The sequence below is a fragment of the Phyllobates terribilis genome, unplaced genomic scaffold (assembly GCF_046119375.1).
Source record: "Phyllobates terribilis strain yellow unplaced genomic scaffold, ASM4611937v1 Scaffold_8__6_contigs__length_399053987, whole genome shotgun sequence".
In the NCBI taxonomy this organism is placed as follows: domain Eukaryota; kingdom Metazoa; phylum Chordata; class Amphibia; order Anura; family Dendrobatidae; genus Phyllobates; species Phyllobates terribilis.
In genome coordinates this window covers 338,651,991-338,663,212 of record NW_027362768.1, presented here as the reverse complement: position 1 = coordinate 338,663,212, position 11,222 = coordinate 338,651,991, and the positions used below count along the sequence as shown (strand labels likewise).

Genomic DNA, 11,222 nt, shown 5'->3' with positions numbered 1-11,222 from the left:
ACATCTTCATGGCTGGACAACCCCTTGAAATGATAAAATTCTAGCTGCCCACAACTGTCCCTGGAGGAAGATTACTACGCACTGTTAAATGTGGAGTTTAAATAAATGGCATGCAGAAAGCTCCCTCTAGTGGTGGTGGTAGGTAGCCAGAATCTAATTATTTAAAGGATTTTGCCATCTTAATAAAATAAGTGCATATGTCTAGGATATGAAATAATTTTATAATCAGCAGGAGTATTGACCTCCGGGATCCCCATGAATTCGGAAAATTAAGGGATGCAGCGCTGGTGTAGAGCTGAACTTCACTCTTCTTTACCGTGCACAATGGCCCTTGCCACCTAGATGTACAGGGATCGGCCCCATTCAAGAAAAGAAAAACAGGACAGGATGACGCACCACATCAGTACTCAAGATCGGTCGGGGCCCCAGAAGTTGGAAGCCTACAAGTTGTAAAATGATGATACATCCTAGCGACATGAGATTGTGAAGCCCCCCTTTTACCTTTATATCTATGCATTGGGTTTGGGGCTTATTGTCCAAAAAGGTAGCGCTGTTCCATGTAGAGATATATTCAGAAATAAGTGATAGAATTTTAGTTCTGTGTAGTAGACAGACATGGCGGGTCGTCCAGGGAAAGAGACATACTTTCTATCTACTCTATATAAAAATATAGGAATATTCACATTTCAGAAAGTATTAGCACATCGCTAATATATACCCTCGTTTTATGATCGCTAGGGCTCTAACCTCTGGGGCCCCTACTAATCTTGAGAATGAATGGACTGTAGTCCCTGGACAGTGGCGCCCGTGCTTCCTTCTGTGCAGGGGAACTGCACCGACTATAAAATGATGTGAAAAGGGTCTCCTAAGGCCAAGTTCACACGTTCAGTATTTGGTCAGTATTTTACATCTGTATTTGTAAGCCAAAACCAGGAATGGGTGAAAAATACAGAAGTGGTGAAGTGTTTCTATTATACTTTTCCTCTGATTGTTCCACCCATGATTTTGGTTTACTGACCCAAATACTGATCATGTGAACGTGGCCTAAGCCTGAGATCTGTTCATGGACTACAACCTACCATAAAACATCTTGTTTGCAGCTGGTGCAAGCTGGGATGACATAATCAGAACACTCCCATTACTAAAATGAACGCTTCCTATTATAACAGCAGATTATGCAGTTGCTACTTAATGGGGTTGTCCACTGCTAGGACAACCCCTTCTTGATCTAAATGTTTGGCCCCCGACAAAATAAAAAAGCTTATACTCACCTCCCGTGCCGGCGCCATTCCGGAGGTGTCGGCACTCACGGTACCGGAGCTCTCGGGCGGTTGTTGTGACACATGAGCCAGGTTCCAATCAGGCTGGCGCCTCCTGTCGAATTGAACATGAAGTCCGGGCTGCAGCTGATCTCTGACTTCTTCTTCATGTTCAATTTGTCCAAAGCCAGCGCTGATTGGGCGCAGGGAAGAACGTGTCACAACAAACGCACGGGAGCCCCAGTACCGCGAGTGCCGACACCTCTGCAGCTGCAACGGCACAGGAGGTGAGTATAAGCTCTTTTATTTTATAGGGTTAGGACAAGGTAGTGGACAACTTCTTTAAGCATTTTCTCTTTCTTTATAATTATTCCACACTTTTTTTTTCTGCTTATAAAGTTTTAGACTTTCTGCAGCTGTCACTATCCTGTAGTTAATGTGACCTTTCCCCAAACTCCAAGCTTTTTCCCTTGCTCCTCTGTTAAGTCATGCAAAAAAAAAAAAAAAAGAAGGAATGAGAGACATTCTGCAGAATCCCACTTTACTATAACAGAAGAGTTGAGTGCCCTGGCAATGAGAATGGGTGGTTTTTGAGTACACAGCTGTATAATAGAGTAGCTGGATGTCACTGGTGATAGATTTGCTATTTGCATGTCCCAGCCCACTATGCAGCCAGGCCTTCCCCCATCATCTCTGCTGTATTCTCAGCAATCTAGCATTCACTCAAAGTAGTAGGAGACACAAAATCCTCCAAGCCTGCTTTTACCCTGTGCACTCACTATGCTGGATTGCCTGGTGGTCCTGCTACATGAAGGAGGATTTCTAAGGACTTACCCCTCTATGGTGGAGAGTGGTGCACCCTGCAGGGACACTTATCAAGTATAGGAGCTGCAATATAAGAATTTGGGGATTTTTATTTTTTTTTGTGCAGAGCAGGAGGGAGCCCCAGCAAAAAAAAAAAAAAAAAATCTGCTGCTGTTTCCCATGACCAACATGCATTTTGCCTTTTGGCTACTGGGATTACTTCTATTACTACAAGACATCTTGAATGTAACACCAGCAGCAGGTCCCAAACTTCACCCAAGGCAAGGTAACTACTGGTGTATATGTGCATGAATGGGAGACTTAGTGTTGTATGCCCTGGCAATGTTCTGCTTGAGATTGTACTATATTATTATTATTTTAAGACAATTACTATAACTTTTCCTTATGTGTTGGCTTGTGTTGCAGCTAAACTCCTCCAGAGACTGGGTGACTATGAGATAGTGACTCCCACCAGAGTGAATGAGTTTGGAGAAGTTTATCCCAATAATATGCACTTCAAAAGGAAAAAGAGAAACGTCAGCCCCTCTGCTGACACTGACCCCTGGGTTAATTCCACTACACATTATAAACTTGCTGCTTTTGGACAAAATTTTTTATTTAACCTTAGTGCCAATTCTGGATTTATTGCACCGGTGTTAACTGTGAGCCTCTATGGGAACCCTGAGAGGAACTTGAGTGATCACTACAATCATGACACTGATTTTGGGCATTGCTTCTACACTGGACATGTGAATACAAGGACCGAGCATATTGCAGTCATCAGTTTGTGCTCAGGAATGGTGAGTCTTCTGCAATTCAATTGTTCCTACTTGGAAATGCATTATATGTCAATGGGATGGACACACAGTGCAGGGTGCAAGGGTAGAGATGTAGCAGAGCTGAATGTGTTTCCTGTGGGTTTACCTTAATCAATGTTTTAGCAAAAGTTAAATAAGCACACATCTATCCATGTATCTATCTATAGGTATGTGTGTATGCACATTGTGCACAGAGCTGAATGTGTTAACGGTGGTTTGCCTTAACTAAACTTTTAGTAAAAGTTGCATAACCACACTTATATCTATGTACCAATGTCTAGATAGACGGATGGATATTTAATGGATAGATACTGGATAGATAGATAATAGATAGGTATATAGATATTGGATAGATGGATGGATGGATTGATAGATAGATATTGGATAGATAGATAGATATTGGAAGGATAGATAGATAGATTTTTAGATGGATAGATAGATAAATAAATATTGGATGGCTAGATGGATATATATTGGATGATAGATATTGAATGGATAGATATTGGATGGATATATAGATATTGGATGAATAGATATTGAATGGATGAATGGATAGATAGATATTGGATGGATAGATATTGGATGGATATATAGATATTGGATGGATAGATATTGGATGGATATATAGATATTGGATGGATAGATATTGAATGGATGAATGGATAGATAGATATTGAATGGATAGATATTGGATGGATAGATAGATATTGGATGGATAGATATTGGATGGATATATAGATATTGGATGGATAGATAGATAGATATTGGATGGATGACTAGATAGATATTGACACATAGACATATCTGTGTTTATGCAACTTTTGCTACTTTGTTATTCTTAATTTTTTTTTGCAATTATTTGCTCTTCATTAATATTTTGGCTTCAGAGTTCACTGATTTTGCAAAAAAACTAACTGCAAACAATGCCCACAAGTAGCAATTGGCATGGTGAGGGAGATTGCTAGCAGTCATAGTATCACTTCAGTTTAGGAGGTGGTAGAAGGGGGGATTCTTTCTCCTGCTGGTGTCACTAGGGGCATGCACATTCACACAGTGCCGGCCAAGGGACTGGTGCCCTCACGGGGAGAACTGGGATTTGGTGACGTCATACTGATAGGAGCGGAAACAGGGGGCTGGACACTCATAGTGGGGGGGGTGGGGGTGCTGGTGGGGGGCAGTGTCTGCTGCTAGAATACATGGGAGTTTGCAGCCTTCTGGGCACTGGACACATTTGAGGTGGAGTTGCTGTGTCCTGTGAATGCTAATGATTTTTGCAAAACCTGAGATACGTTTGTAGCTTTTGTAAAAACTTTCCTGAGGTGCTCAGCTGTTGCAAAAGTTTTGGAGTAAGTTTTGCAATGTTGTAAAATACTAGACAAGTGGAATAATATTACTAAGGCAATCATATAAATATTGACACCATTACCAAAGGGGTAAAAGTTACAATGTTACTACAATAAATACAATGTCAGATACTTTCATAGACTTAAGTTACTTCATCTGATCAGAAATGATTATAGTGAATTTAGATGATGGCGAAATGATCAGGTTTGATCAAGCGAAGCCCTGGGAACTGATAGGACATGTTTTAATGTCTTATCAAAACTGATGAAAATATAGCGAGAGATACATAGACGATTACTTTTTGTCTGTGGCCAGCACTAAATTGTATCTGAAAATCTTAATGTGCCAGACTGGCTAACTTGACCCTTAAAATATATTGGGTAATCATTCGTCCATCCTATTAGGAATACTTACCAGCAGATGTTGGGTAAAATCCAGAAATCTCTTAAAGCACAAAACTCTTTGGAAATCTTCGTCATCTTGTAAGGAAACATGGTACCGAAGAAGATCAATCATTTCCTCGGGAGTTAACTTTTCCAGCAAATCTGGATAACACGGTCCGAGGTCCCGAAACCCAGTCCATGGCTACACTGCTCCCCAGTCTGGCTCCACACTGGGCTGTTGTTGTCATTTGTTTGGAAGGTGGAGTCTATATCATTGGAGTCTCATTTAAGGGAGCCGGAAAGAAATTTTTTCCCAAAGTTCCAAAGTGCGATTAAAAATTATCTAAAAGTTTATTTCTTTTTATTTACTTTCATTTTTTATTATATAAGAGATCTATATGATAACCGTTTTTGTGAAAATCAGATTGATTTCAGATGTAAAGGAGAGGATATCATTTAACAATACTACCTTAAGTAGTATACATGTTCAAAAAAGTTATAGGGATATGTGTGGGCTGGTAGAAAGAAATAAACTTTTATTGAGAATTACTTTACAGGATGGGTTTAGTTTGCAAATGGAGGATTACATTATGATCATGACGTTATAATTAGTATTAGCATACGATTTTGCGTACTGTTAAGTTTTGCAATTCGCGTTGACGTACATTGCACAGAACAGGGTTCTGAACACCGTTCAATGTATACCAATACGTTTTCAAGGTGTACGTGGGTTCAGCTGTCTTGTAGGACCCTTTCATTTTTTGTGCGTTCGTGCCATTAAAGGGGTTACCTGGACCTAAAGCCCCAAAAACCTGAAAGAAATGTAAACTATGCCTATACTCCGATGACTAAAACATAGAGAAGTGTCTATAGTAATATCAAGGTTAACGTTTCTCCTTGTGGAGATTGACATACCGGCGCTGGCATGCCAGTGTAAGGAGGCTTATTCGCCGTTCAATGCTCTGCTGGGAAATTAAATATGCAAATTGCCTCTTCAGAGAGGAAGAGGTCTAGAACTCTTCCTATTGGAAGCAGCAACATGCCAATGTAAGGAGCATTGCATGGCGAATATGCCTCCTTACACTGGCATGCCAGAGCTGGTATGTCACTCTCCACAAGGAGAAATGTTACCCCTTAGACCTCAGTCCAGAGCCTCTCGCCTAGCCAAATCAGTTCTCATACTTTGCACTGATGAGGGGCAGAAACACCGTGTCTGCAAATTGAAATTCTGATTTGGCTGTTATCCTAAGTCATATTGCAAGGCTTGTTAAAGGGTCAATAGTAACTTGTAGGATCGGTGCTACAGAGTTATAGTCCTCTTCCTCTCTGAAGAGGCATTTTGCATGTTATAGTAATATCATGAAGCCACATCCTATTTATTTTAATTATATAACACCATTAATTCCACAGCGTATTATAAACATTATCTTCGCTGTCCCCATTGGAGCTCACAGTCTAAATTCCCTGTCAATACGTCTTCAGAGTGTGGGAGAAAACCGGAGGAAACCCACGCAAACACGGGGAGAACATACAAACTCCTAACAGATGTTGATCTTGATGGGATGTGAACCCAGGACCCCTGCACTGCAAGGGTGCAGTGCTAACCACTGAGCCACTGTGCCACCAATTGAGCAAAAGATGTGACATAATGTTACTATAGACAACATAGTCTTATACATTAATATTAAAGGTTTAGCTGTTGTGGGATGTGACCGCTGATTAGCTGCATGGCTTCAGTGCTCATGTGATGTTCCCCCCGCCAATGGTGAGGAGGAAAGGTGAGTGGATAGTATATAATCATATACCCTTTTGCTGTTTTATTACTTCCATGGGCCTATTTTGGTTTCTAAAATGTAATGAGCAACCCCTTTAAAGAAGACATTTCACTGGATTTTTTAAACTTAAACTGAGCACTTTCTTCATTTGCCACTGCTCCCCTGATTCTGGAACAGTTTTTCTTTTTCTTCTGTGCCCCTCCATTCCAAAGTTATGATCCCAGGAAATAATGCTGCAAGTTTTTTCTTTAAACCAACTGGGCGTATACCACAGAACTTCTCAGTGGGCGTAGACATGTTTTGATTGGCCAGCGTCAAAAGAGAAAAGGAAAACGCCCACAGAGAAGTTCTATTGTACACGCCCAGTTGGGTTGAAGAGAAAACTTGCAGCATTATTTCCGGGGGGCATAACTTTGGAATGGAGGGGCGCAGAAGAAAAGGAAAAACTGTTTCAGAATCATTAGAACTTCACTAATTGGAGGAGATTCTCAGATTTATTAAATAAAAAAAAATCAGTGAAAGGTTTTCTTTAATTGTCTCCAAAAATTTATTTTTGGGGAATAGATAAGTAACCCAACTGATTCTTTAATTAAAGATCATTTTACACAATTATTGGCACAGGTAAACATGGCAGAAATCAGCCAATGAACAAGCAAAATACCTAAAAAGTTATTGTTGTGACCAGCAGATCTTCCTGTGTAAACAGGGGTTGTACTTTCAACAATATGAATATCATAGGGGAACTGAATGAGAACTGAATGTGCGTTAATGCAATCCACGCACAGTTTGTATTGGTCCATGTAAGATGACCTTTAAATGAATGCCGATCGACATATTATGTCAGCGCTCATTAAGACTCTACTAAACTTCGATTAACTTTGTCTTACAAAATTTATGTAAACTGCATTCCTAGGCATCAATTACATCTATGATGCCAGTATTGCCGAGAAGGAATTCTTTCAATTCTCACCATATGATCCAAACAAACTTCTGAACAATACAGACCTTAAAATAAAAGAGCCGCACTCTTCAGAAGAGTCAAGATAATGCAGCACTGAAAAAAGAAGTGAAGAACATCTCAAGATATGATATGGAGCTATGATCTCAGCCTACTGACAGCCTCCCTCCCCCAACATGTACTTTAACCTTGACGGGCAAGTAGATTTCCAATAACACTTGGCAAATAAGTAAAGCTTGAGCTCTTAACCTAGAAACTTTGTGGATGAAAATAATGATCAGTTCTCTAAGAGGTGGTACAAAAGCTGGGGTCAGAATCCCAAAATAAACCTATAAGATTGATTCTTGCGTTAACCCTTTTGTTTAAAAAAAAAATAGAAGTAAGGTCTCAAAGTTATTTTGGTTTCACATGCAGTAATGGAAGAAGAGATGTCTCCAAATATAATCCAATGGAGCGCGTCATCTTTTAACTGTATACTCCAGCTTGGCCAGAGATGAAACTTGAAGTTCCCGGGACTCCCACAACCATTTACTTCATGGATGTCTTCTGATGAAGCCTTTGGGTTTCTTTAGGAACCAGAACCCTGGTGTCCCTTTTTAACTTTATAAAACTACGCCCCTGAACTTGACCAGTGATGGTCAATAAGATTTTAATGATTGTTGGGATCATTTATCAATGTTGCCACTCTCAAATGCTATGGGATCCAGCCTTTCCACACTCATGATATACAATACTCCATTTCCATGAGCAGTTCATTCTTAGAAGAAAAATACATGAGCAGATATCACACAAATTCCAACAGCTGGTTGCACATCTGCCTATACTCAAACCTCCCAATGTCGTCCATAGTTCTCACTGGAGATCATTCCAGTGTGGTGGAAAAAAAATTATGGTGTTTAAAGGTTACAATCAACATTGGGGAAAAATCAGAAGAACCCTCAATTTTGACTCCTCAAACCTGGAGTGAAGTTCTCAAGTTATTTGAAATATTGAAGTCTACACCTTTTAGAGCCAATGGTTGGCCGGACCACCATACGTAAAAGGTCATACATTGACAGCTTCATTCTCTTTTCAGATTAGCCTTAAGCCCTGTTTCATCTGAGGTCACTGTATTTTTGAGAATAAGAAGAATAACATGGTGTTCTTGCTGTTAAAAACACCTGAACCTTTAGAGAAACCTGACAGATCCCAATGGACCTCAATAGAAGTGATATGGACAGTGGTCAGTGCTGTTGTCTTGTAACAATTGGGGCTGCTACATTTAATTCTGACGAAAGCACATATTCTCCTTGTGTTTCCAATGGGGTCCCCCTCACACTAATAGTTTAGAATTTAGATTATCAAGTCCATATGGGGACAGGGAGCGGTATAAGTGGTAGAATTAAATAAATGGAATCTGTTAAAAAATGAGTATGACATATCCATCATGGCCTGGTCAATCAAGAGTGGAAGCCATGACGGCTGTGGGAACAGAAATATAGTGTGTATTAATTGATCATGACCAATTTCGGTTGTCCAGGATGAGAACTGACCATTAGCTTTATGGTTTTCATGGTGTAATTTCAGTTTAATTGACAACAGACCAGAGTTATGTTCAACTTTTTTATTTTTGTAGTTTCCATATATATCATGATCAAAATGTGCCCAGCGGCTGTGAACGAAGTGAAGCGTTAATTACTTGCTCAACTAATTGAGTTTGTAAAATTAATCACAGAGTACTTCCAAATATAAAATGCATGAGCGCTAATAAAGAAATGTTCTGTTCCTGCTGTTAAAGAATACTCTGAGTGGAAATAGGGAGGGAGAAATTCTTAAATAGGATTTAAGAGCCCAGAAGCCTCCTGTGGAGATCTTGTGCTCATGTAAACATTTGCCCTAGGAAGTTCTCCATATTCACTCCATTGAATTTAACCCAAGGAAAGATCTTCTTACCCTGTGCCTATTGACATTGGAAGAATTCTGCCTATTACATATGTATATAAGGATGTAATTGACATTGCAAAAATAAGAGATGTATGCTCTAGTACTACCCCAAAATTTGGATCCATAATATCGTACAGCCAGACGATGGTGTGCACCAATCAATACAATTAACCCAATTGCCTTCAAAATAATGACCTTCAATCTGATGGCCATATTTACAGTAGACTAACGACGGCCGTACATATTAGATGGCTGTCGACTGAAAGATCATTCGGCTGACAGCCATCTCAGCCGACTCGCCCATACATAGAAGCACTTGTTCGGGTGAGATAAGAAAGCTGTGGACTGACATGTTCAGTGTCAGACTGAAGAACATTGGGCCCACCAGAGGATTTGATTCTGAGGGCCCACCTTTCTCCCCCACTCAAGAGCCCCATAGCAGCTGCAAGGTTTGCACTATGAACTCTCCTGAAGGAGAGGCCAGGGCCCACCGGAGGATTCTCCAGTTCTCTGGTGGGCCAGTCCAACCCTGGACACATTGACCAGCGACCAGCAGTCCGAATTCGGACAGGTCCGATTGACATCACTGCTGACCATCAGTCAGCCAGCACCTCCATATACATTAGACCATTGGCCGAACCCGTTGATATCAACGAGTTCGGCCAACAAAAGTCTATTGTGTATGGTCAGCTTAAGGCTACACCGTACAAGCGAAAATCTGACCAGTCAGGGCACCAGAATTAGTAATTATGCCCCAACGAGGTCAAAAGTTTTAAAGCCTTAGCTCAGATTACTGTAGCCACTCATTATTGTTTGTTGGAAGAGGAGTGACAATGGGTTCTAGGTTCTATATGCAATAAACTATTGCTTAAAGGGAGACCCACCATCTTAATTTTCCATTGTTAACCAAAGGTTCTGCTTACTGACAGACACAGATAGAAGAAGGCTTCTGTGCAAAAAACATATATGGGCGCTTTAAAGCTCATCATAATACCCAATTCCGCCTGTTTTGGAGGTGGAAATGGCCCCTCTTTACCCCTTGGGCCAATGTGTGGCTGCACAGGTTGCACCAATGATATGTCCGCCCTTAGTTCTGCTGTATAGATCAGTGTGGCACATTCACATTTGCAATTATACCGCTTTGCTTTGGATCTGTTGCGCCATTGTTGAGAAATCTTTCTTTCTTTGTTTAGACAGATGTAACTCAGCAAACTTCAGTGCATAGAACTTTCCATAGACAAGCTGTAACACAATGCTGTGTACACTCAAGTTTGGTGTCCTAAATATCTCTTATAAATGTTGTGTGCAAAGATGGATGTAGCAGAGATGTGTCTGTCAGACTTAGCTGAGATGTGTCGGCCAATGTAGCAGAAACAGGTCATTCACCAAAGTCTGTCTCTTCTGTCAATCAAGTAGTGGAGGGCAATGCTGGGCAGAGATAACAGCAGAAGAGGCACGGACTGCAAGTGCACCTATATGCCCACCAGTGCACATGCTGCCAAGTTATAGGTAAACCTATAGCGCCACAGATACAGACCAGGGAGGTTTCATTGGAATTGTGGCACACTCCGCTACACAGCAGAACCTTTTTTTTTACTATAGAACATTAAGTTTTAAAGCAGCGTTTCGCAGACTCCGCTCCTCACGGGCTCCCCAACAGATGATGTTTTAAGGATTTCCTTAGTATTCCACAGGTGATAGATTTATAATCAAGGCACCAGACATTGCCACAGGTTCTCTCACCTGTGCAATACTGAGGAAATCCTGAATCATTATCTATTGGGGGTCCCTGAGGACCAAAGTTTGGGAAACACTGATTTAAAGAATACTTGTATTCTCTGTTGACGTTTAAGGTTGAGCTTTTACTATTTCTGGTGATTATAAGACTTGCATCCTGATTTTTTTTCACCAGTTTTTCCCCTCTGCAGGATCTTCTTATTTTCAGTTGTGTCTGGGCT

General features: G+C 40.7%; 1 protein-coding gene across 1 annotated transcript in view; it reads left to right on the top strand.

Annotated features, from left to right (window-relative positions):
* Positions 1–1,954: 1,954 nt before the first annotated feature.
* ADAMTS9 (ADAM metallopeptidase with thrombospondin type 1 motif 9) overlaps positions 1,955–11,222 on the top strand; it is a 276,312-nt gene continuing 267,044 nt past the window's right edge. Inside the window, exons 1-2 of the mRNA XM_073644685.1 lie at positions 1,955–2,349; positions 2,490–2,863. Coding sequence (XP_073500786.1) covers positions 2,244–2,349; positions 2,490–2,863 — 480 coding nt within the window. The 5' untranslated portion in view covers positions 1,955–2,243. The remainder of the gene's footprint in view (positions 2,350–2,489; positions 2,864–11,222) is intronic.